At 41.1% G+C, this 27,223-nt stretch overlaps 1 protein-coding gene across 3 annotated transcripts in view; it reads right to left on the reverse strand.

Moving 5' to 3' along the window:
• Positions 1 to 7,327: 7,327 nt before the first annotated feature.
• ZHX1 (zinc fingers and homeoboxes 1) overlaps positions 7,328 to 27,223 on the reverse strand; it is a 27,216-nt gene continuing 7,320 nt past the window's right edge. The window contains exons 2-3 of one of the 3 annotated variants that reach the window (XR_003397684.1): positions 14,620 to 17,993; positions 7,328 to 8,152 (exon numbers count right to left, since the gene is read on the reverse strand). Coding sequence is in view for 1 of the 3 variants with exons in the window: in XM_026841637.1 (XP_026697438.1) it covers positions 15,156 to 17,780 (2,625 nt within the window). In the remaining 2 variants the exon portion in view is untranslated. Of the gene's footprint in view, positions 17,994 to 27,223 lie in introns of all 3 variants that reach the window. The other 2 variants (XR_003397683.1, XM_026841637.1) reach the window with 2 other exon arrangements.

A 27,223-nucleotide genomic window follows, 5' to 3' on the forward strand; every position in this document is an offset into this window, starting at 1 on the left:
TGAGACAGCCTTTGTGGGACGGCAGGGGGGAGCCGGCTGGAGACGGCGGCGGTGGCAGCCCGGGCGCTGCCGGCCTTCCGGGGGCGAGCCCGCCGAGCGAGGCAAGAGCAGAGGAAGGCCCGGCCTCGGGGCAGCGTGTGGCTGAGTCCCCGTTTCTGGCGTTTGCCCGACGGTGTTAGGAGCGGGGCGGTAAACGGGTGCGGTTTGCACCCCTGGACAGGCAGCGGGGCTGTCGCACCTCCTCGGCTCTGGCGAGGAGTTTGGTCACAAGTCACTGTAATGGAAATGTAAGATCTTGTAAGAAATAGTCAAACCAAAGTGCTTTAATAAATTAATTGCATAATTGTAGTTGTTCTGTTAGTATCTTGGCCCAGTGCCTACGTGGGGGTGGGTGGGAGTGTATTTCGGTAACTTTTCCATTTGATTTCAGTTCTGCCCCAAAGCAGAAGGTGGAAACTTGAGAAATCGCAGGGGTTTTGAGACAGGGTTTCCTAAAAGGGGACACGACAAAGTGAAAACTGATCCTAGAGCTTCTTCAAGACAAAGATTCTCAGGCACACCGTTCCTCATTAACAGCACCTAGGTGAAGTTGTAGCTACCTCAGCTGCCTGCCGTACCTCACAATACTACCATGCACAGAGTGTGCTGTGTTTTAAGTGTGCTGCAATGCTGTTTCCACTTTGCCAGTCCATCCATCCAGCAAGGTCTATTTTGTCCCATCTAATCACCATGCACTTTGGAGAGGGTGAGCTGAAAAGTCATCCCTGTACTTCCTTAACCTGCAAAATGGACTAATGATCCTGGCTATACCAGAACAGCTTTTGAGGCCAAAGCACTGCTTGTATGCATAATTTTAAAGGTTTCCTTTCTAAGTAGACATGTAAAGTACAGGTTCTGGGTGTGGTTTTTTGTTGTTCTAAGTGGATACATGCCCAAAATATCTTTCCATACCAGCATATTTGATTGGATGTAGCACCAGCTGGCATAAATCCCTGGGTAGAAACTCAACTTTGGCAGGTAGATTTGATCAAAAAAATAAAAGGGGATTGAGGTTTCTTTTGCTTTTAAACTTGCTGTTTGGAAAACAAGTCTTCCTGAACATAGGAAATGGCTTAGCAAGTAAGTCAGGAGGGAATCAGGAGTTTGCTTGGCATGCTTCAGTCTTCATTACAAGCAGCAAGGTAGGCAAGTATGGTCAGAGCTGCTTCTATGAGCACACCAAAATCATTTAGCTTCCTCCTGCCCACAGACCTGTGTGATGAGTTGTTGCAGGACAGGCAGAGCACACTGGAGTCAGCCTGCAGCGGTCAGCATTAGTGTCTAAACAGTTACAGTGTCTGCATGTCTCATGGACACTGGACACACACATTCCCTTCCCACTCCACCAGGACTGCCAGTCATGCTGCAACACACCAGTCTAATGAGCAAAGCACGAAAATCCAGTGAGATGATTAAGAGCAAATCAAAAAGAAGAAAAACCAAAAAAGAAACATGAGTAATCAAAGTGAAATGTGGCCCCAGCTCAAAGTAAAACACAAAGAGCAAGGCACTCCCAGGGGCAAATCCCAGAGAAGCCGGTTGGCTGCCAGCTTGGATTGCGGAGTCCTCCAGGGCTGGGGGTTTCAGCCGTCATGGCCTCTGAGGATACCAACGTGGTCTGCAGAGGCTCTGTGTTGCAATGCAGAGAATGCCTTTGTCTGGTAAATCAGCGATAGGAGAGCAGTGATTCCTGAGCACCACACAGGGGGCCTAGCAGCTGACTGCATGGTTTCAGTCATAAATCACAGGCATAAAATTGCTTCTCTTCCTCCTTCCTCCCTTGCCTGGCTCTCCCCCTGCCTCCCCTCAGACATTTAAAAGGTTCCTCATGTATTAGTTACAGAAATAAAAAAATGCAACTTTAGGAAATTCCTGTGCCTTGTCAGCACTGGAGATTTGCTCAATTTCTCCCCTAAGACCCGAGTCATCAATGTAGCTGCCAGAATACAAATTCCCACTGTACTTAAGTAAAGCTGTTTGCCTGAGTCTGCACAGCATGATTTGCCACGGTGCTGTTAGCGCTGGCTTCACACAAGAGAAAAACATCTCTGGAAGAGGCAGCTTTGAGGGGGCTCAGAGATACAGGAGCCCTACAAGCGCCTGCATGGCTGCAGCTGCGCTGTGTAGGCATCTTCAGGGATAAAAGAAGCCATAGATTAATCTCTTTCTAAAGGCAGCCAAGGTATTACTCCACCATCAGCCTAAACCACCAGCTCTGCACATGAACATCAGACCAAGAGAACAAATGGGCTCCAGTAAGTTGTGGTTGATGAACAAGTTCCTGTGCATCAGCAAAGCTATTGTAGCTGTTTACACGACCATGCTTCGTTATGTTGGTGGTGAGGTGCTGTGACCCAGCTTCAACCTCAGTGAACTGGCGGCAGGCTAGCATGCTTCATCTTGCAGTCAGGGTGAGCCCAGAGCCCACAGCCTGGGCGGTGAAGACAACTCAAGCGATAGGCAGAAATTTGTCACACTGCTCTATTGCCGAGCCTTTTGGCCAAGAAAAGAAAATACAGCATGTCAGATGAAGCTTGTCTAGATCCCGACAGCCCTTCTCCCAGTCTACTCCGAGGCAAAATTAATTCAGAAGAATTCTCCCCCAGTGCTTCTTTAATTACTGATGTTATTTGTATTGTGATAGCCTCCATGGGTCCTCGCCACAGTCCAGCCACTCTTGTGCCAGGAGAATGTGCACCACAAAGTTTTCAGAGACCATCAAGCACACAGTAGAAACAAGAAGCCTCGGTCAGCAACTAGGGCCCTATCTTGGTAGGCACTACCCACACACATCGACCGTGCAGCTCTCACATGGTTTAGAGCTTTATATAAAATATGCTGGAAAGTAGCTGCTCTTGGAAGAAAGCAAAAGAGAGACTAGTTCCCTCCACAAAGCAAGAGAGCTGCCTGCAGTGAAGAGGGCAGTAAGGCCCACAGGGAACATTCCTCAAAGGATGGGCGGCTCCTGAATCTTAAGTGGATTCTGCCAGACACTGTGAAATATTCATACCTTGAGGGAAGATTAATTTTCTCGACAGTCATAGGCTTTTCCCTAAACATGAAAAGAGGGGAGCAGCTCTTTATTTGCTGACATTGTCTCACTGTGTCCTTGTCTCTTGCTTTTTATTTAGATTACAAGCTCTTTACAGCAGAGACCATCTTTCATCCTCTTAGCATAGTGTCACACATAAGGAGATATTGTCCATGACTAACTCGGGAGGGTAATACAAATAACATTTGATGGCTAGGGCCATACAGAAGTTACCACTACTACAAACTGCAAACAAAACTGCAGTTAAAGTTCTGATGAGCTCAGATGAGCTCTAACATATCTTACTATGATGGTATGAGATGCAACTGCAGAGCTCAAGAGCAATCCTCCTAGAACAGTAAGTGGTCATACTGAGGGTGACAGAAGACTGACCCCCTGAGCCAAAGCTACTGACCCAAATTTCAGAAAAATAATACTTGTCTCAAACTCAGTACATCTTTAAAGAAAGTGCTGGTAGATCAGAATGAACATCTATCTCAAGCTAGCTGAGAAACCAGTTCAGCCAAATGTGAGCAAGAAGCTACATTTGCTAATCTAGATCCGTCCTTGAGGAAGGTAAAACAGGACTGAGCAAAGGCAAATACAGGAACTAAAATGAGTCCTTACTCTTGAAGGGGAAAAGTGCTCTGGCACCCTCACACACTGTGGAAAGAGAAGAGTACATTGAAACTAGGGCAGTATTAACATATGAGCACAGAGGCCAGGGGCTGAGCAGAAGAAGGGCATCAGGCAAGAAACCGGGCAGGAAGAGGTGACCAGGGAGATGAAGCCAGGCAGCACTGCTTCAAACAGGCACTGAGTTCAGCAGGCAGGGAATGTCCTTTTGCATTCTCATCTCTCCAGAAGAGCAGAGCCATGGAATCTGGTTTCTTCAGAAATTATCAGGTCACCCCACAGTTCTAGTAAGATGCAAGGAAAATGAGTAGGGAGGTGAAGGGTCATGCATCATGGAAATCAAAGAGCAAGAACTGTTTGTCATTAGCAGAAGCCAAAAGTTTTTTAGGGGTCCTTAGGACAGTCAGGAGAAGACATAACCCTCAAAAGATGGTTCATTTCCTGCTCTATCTTAAAACAGTGAAACCTTTCAAAACCCTGGCAAGACATATTAACTAGGCCATAATCCTTCCCCCTCGGGCCTCACAAAACCCAGTAAAGTTGTTATTGCCAAGAGGGTGCACTACACACAGATGTGTTCAGCTATTAATGGGTTTTGCAACTATTTTCTGACTAGCAAGACAAATGATGAACAAAATGAGTACACCCTCGGGTTTGACCAGAATGCTGTTGAAAACAGAATAGGAAAAAAGCTTTCTGGAGAGTCAGGAAGGAGGTGATCAGATGCCAGGGGGAATCCTAAAGCAATGATCTTCCTGCACATTTCCAGTACTGATGTGAATCATGTGTCTGAACCTCTTCACTCAGCTATGTAGTACAAGCACCAAGGTTGTACCTTGATGGTCTGAAGATACAAGCTGGATGCAGAAGTCATGGCAAAGTGTGGTATCTCCAATCTTCTGTTCTAACTGTAAAAAACCCCAACAGACTAACTGTTAGGCACAGTGAAGTTTGTATGCCTTCTTCTATGCCCTTTTTTCAGTTTTATCAGTTTTTCTGAAAACTCGTTAACTTCCCATGGCCACAGTTACGATTGTTGCTTAATTGCTACTCATGATGAAAGGAGGGTGTGGAAACTATAGTGGATTTCTTACCTCTCCAAGTTAAAACTTTACTACTGTGGTTTTCAGGACTGGGCAGGGCTAAGTAACACAGGTGGCAACTCCTATAGGACACCACTTAAGCAGCCTTGGCTGCTGTAGACCTCTATTATAATAACATGCATTACACCGAGCTGACACTACAACATTGTCATATTGCAGGAACAATGAGAAACAAATCTAGAGTTAGAAGAAAATTTGCTACATTGAAGAAATATAGGCAGGGCTTCAGGACTGCCCTTGAGTGACCTGCACAACTTGTGGGCTTTTCCATTCCTGCTTTCCTTTTCCATATGGAGGCTGGCAGGGGAGGCTGCCTCCACAAGGGAAACAACCAAACTGTTTGTTGATTCTCCAGTGCCTCATTTCCCATGCAGCTTTTGCACTGTTGGAAAGGACCAGTGGAAACAGCTATTAAATTTAGCTTCTATGGCTTCATATTTGCCTTGTACAAGTATCAGTCCCACAGAAAGCGTGAGGCAAAGCACAGGGAAAGAACTACTCAATGAGCAAATGCAAACAAAATGTAGAAATCAAAAATGGACTTTGTCCACAATTGCTCACTTCCCCAAATCATTGCAAGTGAAATGAATTTAGAGCAAAGAACACCACAAAACACACATCTGTTATGCAGGTTTTAACTTCGTGCTGTCACTAAGAAAAATGAGCCACTTCTATCACAGGGCTTCTGTGGGCCTCTGCTTCTGCACTCTGTGGGTGCTGGGTGCGATGCTTGCACAGAAATCCTTGCAGCTGGACTTCACCTGGGGGCTCTGGCCAGCTGCTGGAAAGAAACTGCAAGATTGAGAGCAGTTACTATTGCAATATTATTTGTACCATGTCCTTCAGTTCAGAACACGCCATTATTAGAGTCTATTTTGTGGGCCCTCTTCCATGTTAGTCACTTAAGACAGGCTTCACTGCAATTACGTTTTTTTCTATTTGGCTTTCATTTAGGAAAACTGAAAATCACTAAGAGGAGAATTACTGCCAACACTGACCTTTATTTTCACCCAAAGACACAAATCAACTAGGTGTGACACACACTTTTTCGTTCCTTTTCTATCTTTTCTTCCTTCTACCAAATAAGTATTTTAAGGTAATGAACATCAGCTCAGCACTGAGCCTGTAAAGAAACACACATGGGAGAGGAATTAGTCACAATGCTAATAATTCAACATTACAGCAGTAGAAACATAATATTCAAAGGTTTCATTTTGCAGTATATGAAGTGCAGCAAGTCATTTAACAACCAAAAATGTTAGAAACCACAGACTGAAGACCATCACCAGCAGAATTTCAAAGCAACACCAAGACCACAGGGAGCTGTTTATCATTCTAGAGGGGACTTTCTGGCATAAAAAGAAAAATAAGGCAGAGCACAAAGTAGCTTGGTATTTTAAATCCTTAAAAATAGTAGTTGACAGTATTGTTATGAAAACAAATGGAAGATGGAAGGGGCTGGGAAGAGGAGGCTGGGAGAGGGGAAACAACCCACAAAGCCAGCTGGTCTCTTGTGAAAATATCGACTGAATTGCAGCATTTTGGAATTGCTGATAACACTGTAAACAAAAAAGGTAACTGTTTAAAAAAAGGTGACTGTGTGTATAATCCAGGGCTTTTCATAACTCCCTCATTAGCTGACGGATTCTTGAATAAGCATTCTTTTTCCCTCTCGCCACCCCCCCCCCCCTTTTTTTTTTTCCCCCAAATCGAGTAAAACCATTTGGCCAAACACCAAGCTCTGCTGGCTACTAGCAGTCATCTCCAGGCCTGCACACAGGTCGCTATTTCAGCTAGGGATGTAATTTTTCAGGACTGACATAAACTACAGCACAGGAGTGATTGTATCTCCTTAAATATCTTTTTCTCAGGCAGGGATAGGTCTGCAGGCACAATGCCGGGTCCTGCAGGGAAGACTGGGTCTTGAGCCCTTCAGCTGGAGCCCAGCAGTTGAGTAGACAGGCATGATGAGTCATGCTGATGCAAGACGGCAGCACTGCCACTGGTGGGGAGCTTCTGTGGATGACAGCAAGTCAGGCTCACCGGAGAGGTGCAGAAAGTGCTCCTCTCAGACCCTTCTCCTCTGAGGAAAAGGCACATGTTAATGTTAAAAGCAGCCATGAAGCATGATGTCCAACTGACAGGGACTTCAGCAGGGAAGTGGTTCCTACTCGTCTCTACTCTTCCCTCCCCTAAGTATTTTAAATGCAATAAAGAGCATCTGCCTTAATGAGAAAAATCGCGTGAAAGTCCCTGGCCTGCTGACACAGCAGAACAGTTCAGCAACAAGCAGCTGCACTGACTCGCACATGAAGCTGACCTCACGCTGGCTGTTCAGCCAAGCCAATTCTCCAAATTCAATGCATCTGAGGAATCAGTGAAATTCAGTTTTATGAAACAGGAAAAAAAGACATTTGAGAAGATCTGGTTTGTGACATTTTCATACAAACACGGTTCCTGGTTTCCACATCAACTCTTAAAACCACACGCACTCAGTAAAGAGACATTTATTCCATTATTTCTTTTTTTCAAATTTTTGGTACAAAGTTTATTTTCAGAAGTCCCCACATGATCCTTTCTTCTACCAGGAATTTTCTATCTCTGATTTATTTTCTTTATCTGTTGAAGCAAAAGCAGTAGTTGCTACAGAAAGCAATAATGGCAAATATTACAAATATTTTACAGCAGCATCCATTTGTCTCTTTGCCTCAAGAAAATAACAAAAATAAATCCAAAGACAAGATCCATACTGCCACAAAGGCTTAGGTTTGTAATATCCAGAAGTATGCTGCGTTCCCATATATGAGTTGTACAAGTCCAGCACAACTTTCCAAGTTTGTGCAGAGCCTGATAAATAAGACACAGAAATATCAGTTATGTTATACTGTTTCTAAGAACTTTTACTCTGTAAAATGTTTGGTCACTCAAAGCTATAAGCTTAATCACATATCAAAGAACACAGGCAATAAAGCCCATCTTACTAGAACATATAGTATTAGGCCAAACAAAATATAAGAGGACAAAATCTAGTGGTCACTGAAGCCTCTTCAAAAAAGGTCTATAACAGAATGTTTCCATCATGTATCAGAATAAAAATGTACTGTATTAAAATTTGATTTTTTTTTTTACAAGCTTTTAATCAGTCTTCTATTTACAGTGCAGAACTTCTGCCAACTGCAGTAGTTTAACTTTGGCACAACACTAAGTTCCAATCCTTTTGAGTATTCAAGTCCTGTGTGTGTCCAAAAATTTTCTTGGTTTCACGAAAGATTAGGCCCATTCACAGTTAACCAGTTATCTTGAACTTTTTCAAGAATTGCTTCCCCTTCACCACACTGGGCAGCTACAAAGGAAAGACACTGTAAGCTATTGCATCATTCAAAAGAAACTCTTCATTCTAAACAGTGACAGTATTGTTGCTTCCTTTAACATCACATACACCAGACAGATCACACAGAGGGCTACATACTGGACACCTTCTAAAAACCTTGCTGGTCGTTAGTGAATCGTCTTCCTCATACTTCAAATACATAACAATGCATTAACTTAATTTCATTTCACATGTCAAACAGGACATTTAAATATATTGCAATATATTATAGAAAATTGCAAAGCGCCATCATTTCTGTAAACGAGATCGACACATGTTAACTCTCCTGTGCACATGAAGAGCAGTACCTAGTGCCACATTTTCTATACAATATAAAGCCTTCCCAGGTAGGGCAACTCATTTTAGTGCATTTCTGTACAGACTGTAAGCATACATGCAGATAGCCAACTATGCAAAATAGGAAACACTTTTGTAAGTTGGAACTGGAGGCAACATTTTGACATCATAACGGAGCTCTTGCAGTTGACCATTTCATATCACAGATGAAGACTTGAATCTTCTGTCATTCTAGCAGGTTCTTTAGGGAAAGTTTCATGATAGGTATCTAGTATTGGATAAGCATAAGGAAATACTTTCATCAGCTGGGACACAAATATTATGAGTCTTAACACATTCTAAGTTATGCATGGTCCATATAGTTCCTATGTTCATATAGTAACCTTATCTCTAAAATACTTGAGAAACCCCAGATCATTTTTAGGCCACAGTATTATAACCAAAGATCAGTTACTTTATTCACCACTGTAGTGCTACCTGCTCTAGTAACAAAAAACAAAAAACAAACAAACAAAAAAAAAGCCTCACACTTCCCAACAAGCATCAAGTCAGAAGCAGAGGTAAGTACCATTGCTAACTACAACACAAAGACAAGTGCTGCAATCCAGCCAGCACACTCCCAGGTGAAGATCCACCTCACCTAATTTCAGATGTCTGTAGTGTCCGTGTCTGCCCGCAAGCCACATGTTAAGAGTCAATGAAGTTCAGGGTGCAGTTCATCTGACCAACTCCAAGCATGTGGGATAAACAGGCTTGCATTTGTTAGGTATACTGACTAGCTGCAGTGTCTTGCTCAAACACAGAAGAATCTCACCTTAATTCATGAAAAGTGCTACAGGATCCTCAGTTATCACTCTACATTTTACAATGTCATGTAAGTCAGTTTTGCAATGACTATCCACTGAAAAAGTGCAGATGCTGTTCACCACAGAAGGAGAAAAACTCCCAAGAGCTCCAACCATGAAACTTGAAAATACTGGATGTTACCTGCCTGTGCTTCAAAATCTCCCTTTTTAAAGGTGGGAAAACAATACAAAAATTTGAGCTATTGAGTGTGTGTAAGTAGCTATTAAGGGGATTTTTCACCTTGCTACAACTTTCATTTTAAAATCTTTTCCTACAGAATTTTAACACATCAACAAACCTCAAGTAACTTGACCTGGTAAGTTTGTGTCATGCTACTTGCTAAATCTACATTACAAGTTTGATGGAGAATATAGGTGTAATCCAGCACTGTTCAGTGCAGGGAACCAAGCCCTCTACTAGCCCTTCCCGTATCTAGTTTACATGAGCATCATGAACAACTCTCAACAGATTCACTGCTCTCTAATTACAGACACCATCTTTTCATTACTACTGAATGTAGGCAAAATTATTTTCCAAGAAAAAATAAATTAAATCAAAAAAAGTAGCTATATGTCATTGCACTCTATTTTTGTGCATTCAGGTTAGGGCAAGGATATTTAATATTACAGAAGCTTAAAGATTATCTTCTCTCCTTGGGAGATAGGAATATAGACAGATATGGGATTCAGGTGGAGGATGCAAATCGATACTGTTATATTTACAGAAGCAAATACTGAAATCCAGCCTGGATACACAGTACTCCGTTAAGTGCAAAAGGGAAAATGCTCCCCACCTTAAATTACAGCTTGGTTACTCAGCAGCCACAGACTAGTTGTCAGAGTTACTGCTGTGCTCTCATTTCAGAGGAAAACGGAGGAGGTAAAGTGTCTGCATCTTTGGGCTTTCTGGCCTACGGGGACTGCATAAGGCCATGAATCACTTTGTATGGGCTCCAGAAATGCTTTCTCTGCTCTGTAGAGGAGAAGGGAGTGCATTTGCCTGCCTCAACAGTTCCTTGGCGAGCAGGAAGAAAATAGGCTTTTGTCCAAAGTCAGCAAATCATGCATTAGAAAAATTATTTCATGTCATGTGAGGACACTGCAAGATTCCTTCCCAATAATCAAAGTTACTGCCAGACACCATATTGCATATAATGGCATGAAAAAAAACAGGTTTTAAAATGGTACTGGACAAGGTTAAAAAAGGGAATGGCCTCATTTACTATACTGTATTAGAGATAATCCACTAAATTCTAATCATGAGGGACTAGGTATCTTTCCTCTCCTTTGCTTTGAAAACAAGACAGATATTTCTATGTGCTAAAAATGAGTGACTGCAATACTTTACTTGTTCTGTCAGAACAAGATTAAAATTTGCTTTGCTTATCAACTTCTATGTAACTGAATTGTGCAGGGCAAGCAAAAGTTAAGAGCCTTCAATCTTCTGCATCTTCCCTTCTTTCCACTTCTTACAAGCCAGCACTCTGTTAGTTCATTCAAACCTCCAGGGAGGACTAGCTCTTTTTACAACAAACACTAACCATGGGGTCAGTGAGAGGTTGATACTGGGAAGACAGCACTGTTTAAGATGGAATTGTGCTCCTTCATTGTACTCAGAAGCAAGAGCAAAACATGCCATGAAGCAGCATGATACAGTGATGGTGGATGCCTCACCCAGTTGTGACACCACTTGCTTTCTTTTAACCCTTTCTTTCTCTCCATCCTGACACAGGATTATCTTTATTCTCCCTTTAGCTGAATTCTAGATACAGCAAGTAACTGGTGTTATCAGATCAGGTACTCCTGGCAGAAACAGCAGACCGAGAGGAAAGCTCAACCTTAGCTCTAAAGGAACTGGTGCTCAAAGCTGAGTTCTGAAACAGTGCTCCCAACGAAGACTGGGAACAAACCAGAGGCAAGGTCTGAGCAAGATCAGTTTCTTCATCTCACTGTCAGTGACTGGAGTCTGTCCAGTCACTGGAGCCTGGTTCATAACTGGCTCAAAATTAAGAGGTGAAGCTCCACACAAATACAGAAAACATACCACAGGCTCATCTACACACAGTTCTTCACCGAGCAGGGAAATCCATAAAACCCCACACTGGACACTCACCCCAGGGTAGACATACTTTCTTGCCCCTTCGTTTCCCACTGTCAACATAGCTCAGTCCAAGTGGCTTCCAAAACATCCTGCAGGTGTGCATAAACTACAGGAGGGAGCCAGGGTGCAGGGGTGTGCTGCTGCTGAGCACTGCAATGCTCAGGTTCATCATAAAGACACTTGCTGATGTGCTTAAGTTGAGGAAGTTTCCTGTATGTAACTGGTAGAATGAGAAGGTGCCGTATCTTCTCCACCCACCAGGCAATTTCTTTCCCCTCAAGTGACTATGCAGTGTGCCTTGGGCACCTAGGCAAGGAGCACAGCAGCCTATGGTTGGCCGAGATGAATCTGAGCTAAACTGCTGTTACCAGTAGCTTTGAGTTCCCACCAGCCACAACCACAATTCACAGACAGAGACCAGCATGCTGATAGCTCTTTCCAATGCTTTTCTCCTGACGCAGGAGGCCTCAGGAAGGAGCTTCCCTCTCTCCCAGTACACAGTGCAAATATACACATGCTGTAAACATGAAATAAACTGGTAACTGATGGACTCTGTTTGTTCAAACAGAAATAACAGACAGATTATGAGCAATAATGAATGCATTCAATTGCTTTCTTTAGGCTGAACTCACCCAGATTTTTCTCATCCTTGGCACAACTGAAAGGCTTACAATGTGCACGTAGCCCAAAGGAAATGTGGACACTCTGCATCTCTCATTAGCTGATCCACAGCACATGGTTTAATTTAAATTTTATACTCTGCAAAGAGATGATGATCCTCAATGGGCTGTAAATACTATTATAACTACTGGAATATATGGAACTGTAATATTTACAGCAACTGAAAATCTGGCCCAGTATACATCAGCCACCATCTCTGACCATTTTACTGAAAGAAGACATCCAATCCAACTATATTTAGTCTGATAAACAATGTGTTTCCTCTTCCTGTGTTTTTCAGACCAGATGTGCTAAGGCCTACCATTGTAGCCGAGTGTTATTTAACAGAACACTGCCAAAATGGAAAATGTCCCAGTTTAATCAGATCATTAACTTGGATCTTTATTTTTTCCCATCTTTTAAAGAAGGCTGGATTTAATGCTAACATAAATGCGGTCTCTGCTAACAAAAAATGGAGATATTATGGACAGGTTGCTTGGGTGGGTTTTAGTTTTGGGTTTTTTTAAAAGAAAATTAATTCTGGGTCAACCTTAAGGATTAAGGCAACTCCAGATTTTGCTTGCTAGAGGCATATTCCCAAGGATTTTAATGATCTGTTTTAGTATTTTTGGAAACTTAAAAATAGCATCTCTCTCCCTACTAGCTTTGTCCTTTCCCACTCAGCAACCACTGATTTTTGACCCCGTATTCCCAGTGGAGCTTGAAGCTAATATAAGTCTTTATTCTATCTGCTGGCATCTACAACAGCCTCATCCATACCATTACCAGCCAAACAAGAATATCTCCCAACCACACGTAGCAGTCAATGCTGAAAAGGCCAGACCCTGATCTCTCTTACAGCATCTCACATCCATACAGAGTTCAATGAAATATGCTGACAACATGGTTTTGCTCCTCCCCCATTCCAAAGTCAAACCAGGGGATTCTTGGCTTGTCCTCTCCAGCACCATTGGCTACTTTGTGCCTCACCAGTTTGAATCTTGGAAGCCAGGCAATACTTTTATCATCAAATTCATGACACACACCAAAAGCCATTGCCTTTTTCTTTCCAGCAATCTCAAATAGTCAGAACTCACCCCAGGAAATGGCTTTCACATACAACATCCTCCTGTAATTCAGGCAGCCTGTTCAACCTGGGAGCAGAAAGACAGCTACAAGTGTCCAGGGAGAAAGGCGAGTTAGTATTTTTTTCATCAGACGTTTCTTGCTTCGATCTGGGTTTCACCTACTACCAGGCATAAAACCCAGATCTAACATGGGCTCCTCTGTTTCAGAGTATCATGACTAAAAGGACTTTCTTGGTCTTTTGACAGTTATCACAGTGAGGAAGAAAGAGTAATTCCAGATTAGGTTCTTGGAAATGTGGAAACATTAGGATGTATTTTCTCTACACTAATCTGTCTCTTTTTGGTCATCAGATGCAGAAGCCTACAGAGGAGATGCTGACAGATGTACAAAAGGAGGTTGCTACTATCCTTTCCGTTAGTGTCAATGTAAAAGCAGACAATGCTGGCAAGAACAGCAGCACCAAATAATCATCGTTACCTTTTGACATCTAAATGTAAAGTAACATCCCTAAAAAATACAGACTGATCGTAGGAAGAACACAAACTTCTTGTCCTCAGAGTTCCAGTTTTCTAGGATGCCAGACATCTGCCTAAACTAACTTCTGTGAATTTGGCCCATTGTTTTTAAGTTGCTAATTCAAACTCAGAGTTCTATGTCTTGAGACTAAATGGCCTTTTTTCCCCCCCTCCCTCTGTTTTAAAGACACTTGTTCAAGATGTAGATGTTCTGTATCAGATTAAACTACTTCTGGCGTTCATTTCACGTAGATCAAACTACCGCTAAAAAAAAGTGTGTTTCCCCAGCAGCCCTAAGAACAATCAGCATAGTGGTGAGCTCAATCTGTTAGGATGAATTTAGGTTAAACTTGTGCACAAATCATTCAACTGGTCTATCACTGAAGAACAATTAAACACAAGCGTGTTTATCATTTCTAAGAATCTAAAAGCCATATAACCTCTTTTTTTTTTTTTTTTGAGAATTAAACATCATGTCATAGCCGCAACTTGAAAATCTTTCTTACTAGCAGCTGAAGACGCTTTTCGTCTCTGTATCTGTGTATTCTTACAGAACCCCAAGCAACTCTGAACAGCTTTTAGGCAGTTTCCGCCTCACGTTTACCTTAAAATTCAGTGTAAGTTTTCAAGAAATTATTCTTTTCAGCTAGAAATATACGTACTTTTCTTACCATTTCCAACAAAGGAAAGAGTGCACAAGCTAAAAATGAACGTTACTATCAACTGCATCAAGTCTGTCAGGCATTTAAATTAAATTGATGTAGGATACACTGATTAAATGTAACAAAAAGCATCTTCTAGCATTAGACTCATTCAGTCTAAATAATTATCAACAAAGAACATTTCAGCACAAGTTCTGTAAACCCAAAACACTCTGAAAATACACAAAAGGTGCCAATATCACCTCATATTCTTAAACCAAGCAATCCTCACCCCTAGGTTCATTGATTCCTTTGTCACACTTTTCCCCTTCTCTTTTGTTTTGAACTCTTTCCTTAAGAAATAAACCCAGGCCTTGAAACCTTTCAGGTGAAGCGATGTTTGCAAAAAGACATCTTAGGTTTTTGTACTTTCCTCCTTCATGAGCAGGCAACGTTCTCCTACATCAACGAAAAACATGTGTATGTTTTTTTGGAATTAAACAACATAAGGCAATTAAATATCGAGAAGCAGTCACATGAATGATGAACATGAATCTTCCAATTGATAATGTGGAAGAGGAGGAGCTGAACTGAATCTGATTTATAACCCCATGTCCCAGGCTAGGCCTAAGGATGTCCATCGCTTTGTAGCAAGGAAGCAAATAGTTGTTGCCTGCACAGGTAGCATCTTGCCCATGTTCTTTTATGTAGAACGAAAATGCTGAGCAGGTGCTTGCTAAATTGAAGGCCATGAAAAATCATTTGGCTCTTCACCATAACATCAAACCTAATTCATTGGGTTTTGGCCCCCAAATCCTAAATTGCATGTCAATCTGATTTTGAAAGTTTACGCTTAACATGTCGGGGGGGTTCCCAAGTATCACTATCATCTGTTTCTTCCTCATCTTCCTGATCTTCCAGCATTTCATCTTCCTCCTCGTTCTCATCAAACAGCTCTATTCCAAGTTCTAATCTTCTTTGCCTTTCTGCAAACCATTCTCTGACCTGCTCATATCCCATGTGAGATTTGGCTACCAGTTCATCGAGGTCTTGCTCATTAAGGAATTTGTGCTTCATATAGTAGTCCTTTAGGATTGCTGTTCCAGTTTTGAATTTTATGACAGACACACCTCTGTCCCAGCAATTTAACCTCTTGCTTCCCCGAGGTCTCCCCCGAGGCCTCCCTCTCCCCCTCCCCTTTGGTCTTCCTCTTCCTCTCTTTCTCGCAAAGCCTTGGCCATTCAGACTGTTTGCATTTGCGCTCTGGTAATAATAATACCATTTCAGTCCTCCATTTTTCCAAGCATAGCGAGTATCTCCAAACCAGCTCACAATTTCTGATCTTGGGAGCCCAGTTTCTTCTGCCAGCTTGTTGTATTCTTGTGGAGATGGCCACTGAGTACGGACAAAAGAACTTTTAAGCATGTGCAACTGCTCTGGTGATTTTTTGCCTATTTTGCTTGAAGTGGAACCCACTGGTTTGGCTCCTGCTGCTCCATCTCCCACAGATGTTTCTCCAGTCTCTTCTTTTGAGCTGCCAGCATTGCTCTCATTCAAGTCAGCTCCCTCTTCTTTCAAGACATTAGATTTCCTTCTTTCTGTAAACCAGGCATCAATCTCTCTCCTGGTCAGTTTGGTTTGGGCTCTTAACCTATTCATCTCTTCATCAGTAAGGACTGGGTTATTAAGAAAACTTGCTTGGAGGACCTGCAGCTGTTCAGCAGTCTTCTCTTTGAATTTCTGCTGGTTGAAATCAGGAAAAGTGCTCCATGATGACTTGTTCTGTGGAGTGACTCCCGTTGGGGACTCATTCATTTCATCGCTTGAATCAATAACAATGGTGGCACACGGATCACTGTTGAGATGAATCCCATGATTATTCTTTGAGTTTCTCTGATTGTAGCGTGTATCACTGAACCACTTTTTGATCTCTCCTTTAGTCAGGCCCGTTATTTTCATAAGTCTTACAATTTCTGAATCTTGAGGAAACTGATTTTTAAGGTAGCTGACTTTCAATTCTGCCAGCTGTTCCTTAGTTTTTTTTGCTCGGATTCCAAAGGAGTCAGGATTCATCAGCGTGCATTCATTTTTGATAGGCTGAGGGGCTGGAACAGCAGCTACTTGTTTGGTTTCTGCAACAGGCTGAGCAGTGTGAATCTGACTCTTCTGTAACTGCGTTTGGTTTGGGACTCCTGCTACAGTCAAAGCTATTGGGGCTGTTACTGGTAACGTATTTGCACCTGCAACTTGCGTGAGAACAAGTCCTGGCTGACCAACTATTTGGCATGTCTGTAAAATTGAAGGTAAACCATTGCTAGCGGCAGAAATGTGTGCTGGAATAACAGTAATTGTCTGTGGCACGGTATGCACCGTGCCATTAAATTGTTTCCTCCTTGCTTCCTCCACTTCCTCTGGTGTCCAGCTGACACCGTGTTTCAGACGCTGCGCAGAAAACCATATTTTAATCTGTTCCTCTGTGTACTTAGCTTGAGTGGAAAGAACAGTGATTTCTGACATGGTTGGATATGGGAATTTGTTGTAGGTGTTAAGCAAAAGAGGATTGTTATCCAAAGCAGTATTATAGGCTGGAATGCTATTTACAGGTATTAGGACTTTTGGAATCAGGTTTGAGTTCTGTGGAGCTGTAACAGCTGTTATAACCTGTGCCACCCCAGGCTGAAGCACTGGTGCTGGAGTCACTACTGCACTAGCCACATCTGCTGCACTGCAAACAACTGAATGGCTTGCTTTTGACTCAGAAACTGCTGGTGGTGGGTTTTCTACTACTTCTTCAGAGTTTGGCTCATTTTCAGTTCCCTTTTCTTCACCAGCAATGTCATCAACTACATTGTGGAAAACAGCGATACGTTTATTCTCAGTTTTGTTTTTCATCATTTTCATAATAGGAGTTTTGCTAATTGAGATCCCTGATGAGGGGACCTCAGAAGAGTCAGCCTGTTCAGCATTCTCTTCTCTAACAAAACTCCCGTCAAAAGTGAGATCGTTCACTGTTTGTTCAAAGATTGTCTGATTATTACGTTTCACCATGGTCAATTTAAAATTCTCTTCTCCAGGGTGGTACTTCAAATTATGTTCTGAGAGGGCATCATATCTTTTGGTAAGAAAATTGCATTCTACACAAACATAGGATGAATTTAATACTACGTTGGGATGTTCTGAATCCACGTGAAAAGTAAACATATTGAGATCTGGAGTTTGAAAAGTACAGTATTTACACTCGTAACCACCTTCTACTTTATTTGTATTTTTCTGATTGTCTGAATCCACATACTCATGAACATCCTCATCACTTGTTACGCTCTCTGCTGTAGGGTTATCTGCTGGCGCGAGTACAGGTGGTCCTTCCTCCAAGTCTGATACCATTTCTAGATCTGGATCCTGCTCGTTGGCTAAGACCATGCACGGTGTTGTTGATTTTCGTTTACTTGCCATGCCTGTTATGTGACAATGATGCTGACTGGTCAGGTACAGACCTAGCTTCAAGCTCTTCTTGATTAATAATAATGGCTTTCGGTACTTCAAGTCAGTTCTTGTAAAGTCTCAACATTTATCCCATTAGCAGCTTTCCTTCTGTAGTGCAATCAGTTTAGAAATAGTTGAGGATGAAATGTTGAGAGACACTGTTTTAAAGTCCACATCCACCACCTGTAGCAAAGAAGAGACAGTGGAATTAGTTAAATTTAAAGAGTAATTTCTATTCTGCAATGTATTTTGGCTTAAGGTAATTCAGTCCTTTGTGGTTCAATCTGCCACTGTTCATCCCCTGAAAACAGCAGACCCATTCCAAAAAGTTACTCAAACTAAGTTAAGAAAGGCAAAATCCAATCCACTTATTATAGGCTGAAATTTGTTTTAGTGCATGTCAATGCACTGAAAGGCATAAAACACAGGACTGTGTAAGACAGGTAACCTTCTGACTGTTTCCCTGTCTTCAGAAGCCTTTTTCTTGGCATAATGTTGAGGTCAGTTGTCCGATATAACTTGCCTTTGAACTGCTTTGCCTAAGCTCTGACAACATTTCTCGACTGCCCTGTGAGCTCAAGTCCTTTCTATCACAAACTCAACCCTAGTATGACATCTCTACTACTGACTATGTCATGTCCCTCATGTCAGAGGTTGTGAAGGGTCCCAGAAAATGCAGGCCTAAGAATGTTTTTCTATTGCATTATATATGCAAACATGAGCATATGCAGGGCCTTTCTCCCAAGACTGAAAACAGGCAGAACAATGCCTTTTTAAGGCACTTTGACAGACAAAAGATGACTATCCTTTCTTCCTAGCTCCCCAAATGTCATTCTCCAATTGAAGACCAATCCCAAACCAATAAAAGTTGATTGCTAGCACATGGCAATTAACTGAAATCTGTTTTCACGCCTCTATGCATTAACAGGGACATGATTGATTGTGTGAACTGTACCAGAGAAAAAAAAGCATTAAAGACTGATATAGCAAGCAGAAGCCAAACAAAATTATGTTTAGAATTCCTTGTCCATTTCTAAGAAATCTAAAGTATCACCAAATAAATTTGAGGCCTATAGAAATTCAGAGAATAAATGTAATCTTAAATAGTATAGACTTGAGAGAATTTTATCCCACAGGCAGCAGATCTAGTCTGTTGGAAATGATGCACAAACTTCTGCAGAGGGTTATAAATTCTGTAGTAGTTTTCTTCTTGAAATAAAATCAGACACTGATTTCTCATAACAGAAATCCCATAGGTACCAAGAATTTTCAGACAGTGGAACACCATCTACTTTCCAAAGTGGGGGCATGCTCAACTTCAAGAGGAATACTCAGTAGCTGTTTCAGAAGGTTTAGAAAGGGAACAGCATGTAACAGGCTAAAAACAGAAGGCCAGCTTTGTTCATGACAAAGTCTTAAAGGAAAAAGAACAGTGTAAAAGGAAGAAATGCAGTTACAAGAAATGGGAATGGGAAAAGAAACACTATTTTCACTGTACATTAAGATGATTCTTTCTTTTTGATTATGGGAGAGCAGGACTTGTGGGTAGGAAAGAAAATAAATAATTCTCAGCTTCCCATTTTTTCTGTTCATCCATAGCTGCCGCCCAGTGCTGTTCCATAAGCTGCTTTTTTGAAACTGTATGCCTCACCTCACTTTTTCATAAAAATCCTCCCCAAATGTTTTTGACAGTCACCCTCTGCACTCCTTCTGTGCTTACATCCAAAGTGCACAGCCTGACACGATAGGCTTTTTATGCCAAGGATACGGTTACGTGGTATTAAGGACACCAACAATGCTCAATAAATTGTGGGTAATCATCATTCTGGAATGGCAATTATTTAATAGTACTGAAATTGAAAGATACCCTTCTTCTACAAGTTAATGCTAGCAGTCTGTAAAACTACACAGAAGTGTAAAAGATATTTATTTTAATGTATATATAATGCATTGCACACCATCTCATTTATCTTTGCAGTGAAGGAACCATGAAGCAAAGCTAAATGGATCCATTTGTCTCAGTGTCCTGAGGGACAAGAGGTAGAGCATTACTAACCATACTGCTTTTTTTTATGGGGCTAGAGGGCTCTTGACAAAAGAAAGACAACTGCCAAGACTCAACGTTGAGCAATGCTCTTGGGGAAGAACTGGGTGGTATTACCTAATCTTTCTGCGATCTTGAGTAAAATTTTAAAAATGCCAGAAATGCCCGTTTTCAAAAGCTACTTAACAGCTAGCTTTGCTGACTGCGAGCTGCAGTCTGAAAAAGCGACTGCGATACTCTGCAGTGCCTCATCCCTAGCACAGCACGTAGGATCTACATGCAGGGCGGCATGAGTGAACATAAGGGCTTGCTAAAGGTCCTGTTCTGGGATGGCACAGAGCCCAAGTGAAAGCAACATTTGACCTGACATGCAGTGTTGAAGCATGTTCAAGATAAGGATGGAGATAAATAAAATGGGAAACCTGTCCAACAAATCAATAAGCGTTTTTCTCCAGTCTCCTCATTTACCCAATAGCATTCACAGTGTCTCCAAGCCTACAGGTCCATATGCAATTGCAGCACTTGCAGACGTTAAGCTAAATCTCTGTACCACATACCTGCTGCGGTTCAGTTGTGCTCAGTGTGCACAGGCAGATTATCCTATCCCTCCACTGTTTACCAATGGAGAAATAAGTTTCTTTAATACAAGCACATCTCAGAAAAAGAAAGCTGCATCTATGCTCTTCTGACTATGCTATGTAAGATTATTTTTTTTAAAAAAGGATGTTGTGATTTCAAAACCCAGTTTAATTCAGATCTTAAGAACTACGACAGCATTCACTGAAATCTCAACAAAGCAAGATGCTTGCAACCCTTCCTAGCTTTCTTTCCTCCACAGACTTTACAGAAACCTCCATTCTCTTCCCTTAGCGCTAACAGGATTATTCCATCTGTACCACCCTGCTTGACATGTTCTCTCAGTTTACCAGGGGATTATGAAAACTTGCACTCAAGTAGTTTATCAAATCAATTATGCATCAGCCTTGTACTTCCTCTAGAACACCTCTCCTGTACTGCTCACAAGAATGCCATGTGGGACCTTGCCATCTATCTTGACTTCAGTAAGGTCTGCAACATTTTGTTCCAGTGGGCTAATTACTCCAGCAAAAAATGAAACCAGATTGGCTTGACATAGTCTGGTTTTGACAAATTCACCTTTTTAAGAACATTGTCACAATTATCTACATTCTTACACACTGATTTTTAGTAAATTCTTCCTGTATTGTCCTGGGAATGAAGATCCCATTAACTGATCTATGACTCCCTACATGTTCTCCTCCTCTGCTCATGCCTCTCCCTCATTTAAGACTAGGTACTATGTTTGTCTGTCTCAAGTCCTCTGAGACCTTTCCCCATCCTCTATGAATTCCTGAAGATCATCACTAATAGTTCAGATTGTTTTGGCTTGTCCCTTACATACTTTAGGGTCAAATACATGACTAAATATTGTTTAAGATTTTCTATTTTCATCTGGACTGTATTTTTATCCCTCGCTGTTAATATTGACATTGTGCAATTTGGTTTGTAATGAAATATTCCAGGTGTTTGCTTTATGTTAGAAGTGTAATTTTTCAATGAAAGAATCTGAAGTAAAACTTACAATTAGTTGCATTCTTGATCTCTCAAGATCAAAATAGATTTATTCTCCACAGTGGAATTCAACATTTAAAGTAGTCTCTATAGCAGATTTGGATAAAGATTTATATAAATATTCTAAACGCAGGCAGAAGCCTTCTGCCCCTTTTGATTATAGTTTGAGAAGGAAAAGACGAAGGGTTGACAGCAGAAGACACACATTAAAGAATCTGTTTCTAGCTCAATTTTTTTACCTACCTCTTCCTTCCCTCCCCAAACAGGAGTAGCCGATGTATCAAGAAAACAAATGAGATTACAGAAAGTGTTCACTGTGTGTTCAGGTAGTATGCTTTATGAAAAGGCATTTCTCCCTGCTTGCGGTATGACACTTCCATCCTGTCTGCAGGAAAAGTGTGCCAACAAAAAATCCAAACTCACATAACGTCATTTTAAGAACATGCACAGAGTGGCTCAGGAGAAGATGAAGCAATAGAAACTGTTTCTAACTTTTAAAATCACCTAGATTACAAATTGTCTACGATCTCTCTCAACACAGAAAACATTTTGTCTTTTCCTTATAGCATCTGATTAATCCATGACAACATGCAATTGTTGATCCTTTGTTTAGCCTCCTTCTAACTATTACCATTTATTCAGAGTAGATATATCCATGTCAAAAACTATTCTGCACACAGCCCAGTGTAGGCTAATCTGCTATGATCTGTACTGCCTCTCAGCGAGATGTGTGAAGGAGTTAATTTTATAGTGCCATTTTCTTCAGTTGTTCATTATCTGCAAAGATCAGGGGGCATTACTGCTTATGACTCCAAAATAAAGGCAAATTCTCTACCTAAACTCTGCAATACTCACATCTGATCCCTGTTTTAAAATTAGTTCCGGTTCTAATTCAACACAGGCACAAAACTTGTCAAACTGATTTCAGCAGGACTTCATGTGTGCTACAAAGATAAAGGCATGCTTAGGGTCCTTGTCACATTACAATTTATAGTAAGGGAGGCATCTTCCAAAAACGACTGTACTGCTTGTCCACACACAGTTTCAGGGTATGCCAAAGCCAGACCCATGTGGAGCACTGGGAAGACAACACAAAGCCCAACAGAGGCTGAAAGGAGCCTGCCATGGGACTTGCGACTAGGTTTTCTTGGATTCTCCCTATCCCCACTGGTTTTAATGGGTAATGAGCAGGTTCCACCGAAGTAACTTATTTCAGGCCAGAAGTGACCACTAAATAACCTAGATTGTCTTTCTCTATTACAAAATTTCCCCCAGGTATCTCTACAGCGAGCACGGTAACTTCTGCCACTGCTTTTGACACACAAAGCCATCACCAGTTTTTATGTTTAATCACACATAAGATACTGATCAAACATGACAAGTACTTAACAATCATGGGTGCACTGACGAAGTACCTTTAACATATATGGTATGTGTCTCTGCTCCTCAGTCACATAAACATTTATTTTTCACATGATCCAGTCACCTTGGTAGCTAAACCTCATAAAAGCAGGTTTTGGTTTTTCTTTTTTTAACCACTGAAGTGTTCAATTCAAATTGTGAGCACTCAGTACTTTTAACATCAGACATGTCTGCTTGATTATTCTTGAAAGTGAGTATCAGACTGCTTATCATACTCAACAAAATGGCAGCAGAGTTAAGGATACTTTTTTTGCATAGTTACAGCTCTGTTTTGTTTTGCTTGCTGTGCTGTTACATAGAAAAAGGAAAGGAGGAAGAAATAAAATTACTGACATGAAAAGATTTTAAAATGTGTTTTGGGTTGAACAAACATTTAATTCAACTCAGAAAATGTTTCATATTGGCTTTAAAAAAAATTGAACACTAAAAAAATTATTCGTTTTAGGAACTGTTTATCAAAAAAGTTTATCCTTAAAACATCAAAACAAAAGGTTTTATTCTCCTGGGATTATCTTCTTTAAAATGAAATGATCTGGCACAGACATGATTTCACAAAATGTTCCTTTCAACTTGAATCTGCATTTTTTTTTTTCCCAGACAAAAAATTTCTAGAGACCTTCGTTTTCCCAGGCCCTAATCTAGTGCTGGAAATACAAGATCTTCCTTTTACTTCCCAGAGTTTGTGTCCCCAGACACCTTTCAGCTTCTTCACAGACCAAAGCAGCAGTCCTACAGATGGTCTCCTTTGCTAGACAGCCCTACTCATTCTCTAATCATCCCTCGTGCTACACAGGAACCCCCGCGCTTTTGAAGGTGACAGAGCTCAGCACAAACTGTCTCCCTCTCCTCTCCCCCTCCTCCACTGATTGCAACTAACCACATGTGCCCTTCTCACATTGGAAACCAGATTTCAAATCGGCTGCTATCTCACTAATATTTGCCTGTCGACATAGCAAAATCGTATCTTCTCAACAGTAATTAACAGTGTTGGGAGCACTCTACCCTTAAACAAGTGGGACTAGGTCTCAGGGATTAGCAACTCCCAACACTTTTACACCTTGCTGCTAGACCAGTGGCATTTGAAAGTGTGCATGACAGGCATAAAGGCATGATCAAAAGCAGGTAACAAAAGATCCTGCAAATTCTACCTTGGATACAAAAAGGCAGTGATACATTATGACCCATAATTCTGCCACTTTTTTTTTTTTTTTTTTTTTTTTTTTTTTTAAAAAAAAAAACAAACAGTGGAATGCATTTCTCAGACCTCAGGGCTAGATTCTTGCCAAATTTCAAGTTCCTATGTCAAGTTCCTCTGTCCCTGAGGCACAGAGCTGTTCAGAAAAAGAATGGTAATACTGCTTTTACGCTGAGATTGCCTTTCCTTGCTTCACTCCTTGATGTTAATTTTGTTCTTAAACCAGTTAAATGTTCCCCCAAAACTCAATGAACAGAGAACAAAAGCAGTCTCCAAATAGAAACTATGTGTGAGAAATTCTCATTTCAATGGTCATAAGAAACTGAAAACAAGGACTTACAATGGACTCACCAGGTGACACTAATACGCACTGCTACATGCTCCACATGTACACACAGACTTGCGTACACCAGGATACAGACCTGTAATTTATGTAACTTTGTTGTCTGGAGAGGTTGTAGAGATCTGCTGGGAACTTTTAAGGAATTTCCATCCTTGGAAATTTTCAGAACTTGGTAATACCCCAAATAACTCTGTCTTCACAGTTAACTCTGCTTTGAGCAGGACGCTGAACTAGATGATCTCCAGAAGCCCCTTCTACTCTTAATTTTTCTCCTCACCATTTTTGGATGTTTCAGCTTATAACTAAAAGGAAGGAGGGTAGCTCAAGCTGCCTACATAAACACTCTCTGCAGGTCTCATCTATCTAGTAAAATACCACTGTGTACCAAGCTAACCTTTGTGAAAAGCAAAGCATTTTTATTTGCAACGGTGACCTGACTCCCCCGCCCCCTGCTGAGTTCTGTACTGTACTCTGTAGATGCTCCCACTGATTTCTGTGGGAGATAATGTCTTATTCTGTGTGCGACAAAGACGGATCCCCCCCTCTCCCCCCCCGCTATCACACATTCACAGAGTGGATAAACAGTGTTTACTGCCAATCAGCCCAGTGACAAAAAGAGTAAAAGACAGGGGGCTATAGAGCCTTCCAAGTATAATACATGGAATAAAAAGCTGCATCTCAAAGTACGGTCACCCGCAGAAGTCAGAGAGGTAACTGTGTACTCAAGTTACCACGGAGTAATGAAGGGTCTTAAAGAGTCATCAGACCAGAACAAGTACCTCAGCCCAGGGCACAGGGAGCAGGAGGTTTGCAGTTACTGTGTTTCACATGTTCTGCTTCACAAGCACTGCTGGATTAGGAGCTCAGCAGTAATGCTGTCCCTCACTGCTCCCAGCTCACCTAAACGAAGGCCTTCGGTGCAGCAGCAAAGTAGCTCAGCAAGAATCAAGTCTTTCATCAGACTGGTTCCCCACTCCATTGTTATCCAGGCTGAAGCCCCAAACTTTGACTGTGAATCTCACCTCCATGATTTACTTTCTACCAGACATGGGACACCTCTCCTAACTGCTCAGAGCCCTGCTGAGGAGGACAACCCCCAGTCTGGGAGCCACTGACTGAAGCAAGTCAGGGGCTGCACCTTTTGCCCTGTTCTGCTGGAGCTGACTGTCATGTGAGCAACTCCTGCAGGAGAAACACAAACCTCCCATGTTCAGTCCTGGCAGGGAAGTGACAGGGACGATCACCGAAAACAGACTACCCAGTTTCACTTTTTGTCTCTCACATGCTAGTATAATGGTGGAAAATTAGCACAACAGGATTTAAGTGGAAAGTATGTAGCTAACCAAAACACTGTGTTTAAAATGAATAGCTGTGGGGCTGCTTGCCCCCCCCCCCCTTTTTTTTTTTCCCATTTGATTTAAACACCATCAAAAAATTGGATTAGTTCTGTTTTAAAATATAGAGGTCGTTCAAAGTTGCGTAAATATCCCAGGGTCAAAATCATACTCTCACTGACTTAAATGAGAATGGGCAGTAGAATTTTATCTCAAAATACTGTAGGTGTTAATAAAAACACATTTAAGAAGCAACAGAAAAGCCTAAAAACAATATTACACAGCACCAAACAGGATAGCATCAGAGTTGGGGGTGAAGGAAGAGAAGAATCAGTATTATGTTTATACCTCCTATTATTTAGAGTAGGAAAATCAAAATCAGTTTTAGTTAGAAGCAATTTGTTAATTTACGCTAATGTGTCAAGAACACACTGAACACGTTCCCTGCTATGAGTAACACCTACCTAATTTACCAGCATTAAACCAGTCATCCTCATTAAGAGCACCAATGACTGCCTGAAGTCCTGTTCTGACTGTAAAGAGCTAAGTCTTTATTAATGGGATAAAAGCACTGAGAAAAAAAAATCAGTGTTAAAATGGACAGTTGTAGTTCATATATATATTTTTTTTAGAAACATGTTGTCTTCATTGGAAATTCTTAGTGAAAACACTGAATTAGTGGCAGTCAAGGACTAACCTTACAGACAGACATTCACTTTGTAGACATCTGCACTGAGTGAAGATACAAATTATTTTCTGAATGACAGAAGTGTCCTGCCCCAAAGTTGAAAAAGCAGGATAGGTTGTTTTCTGTGTAAAATCTCCAATTCACATTTGAGCATGAGCTCTGCCAGAGCTAAAACCTTAATAGACATGGATATAACATCACAGAAACAATACATTTCAGCTAAGAAGTATGAAAAAGTATCATATTTTGTTTCATTAAAAAACAGTCATGTTTGAATAAATGTATTCTTTGATATTCTACATATTTATAGTAGCTTAATAATACAGACATGTTATGCTATTTAGGGGAATTCTTAACTAAATTTTCATTTCCAACCAAATGCAGTTTGATATAAATTGGGAATTACTGGAACTAACCATTATCTGAAGAACAAGATATGCATAATTCACTGTTTTCTAAGAAATTGCCAAAAAGTAAAAAATTAATACCCTGAATGTACGTTGAGGTAAAGGACAGATGAAATAAACACTCACTGATACAATTTCTCCACAAAACAATATTTTGCAAACCACCACAGTATCAAACAATGAGAATCATTCACCATTTATGAAAGTTATCAAAAGCTCAAATGCAAATCAAGATTAGAAGAAATGCTTCAAATCAAGGATCTCTACACACAGATCTAAACTGTGATTAAATCACCTATTTTAAACCATTTTAAGTTTTATCAATTATGCCAGTTCCTATATATTAGGATTGTTTTTGAATTAATCCATTAGGTTAAATGATAACTGGGG

This window comes from Athene cunicularia (genome assembly GCF_003259725.1).
Source record: "Athene cunicularia isolate RWA chromosome 2 unlocalized genomic scaffold, athCun1 chr2_part1, whole genome shotgun sequence".
NCBI lineage: Eukaryota > Metazoa > Chordata > Aves > Strigiformes > Strigidae > Athene > Athene cunicularia.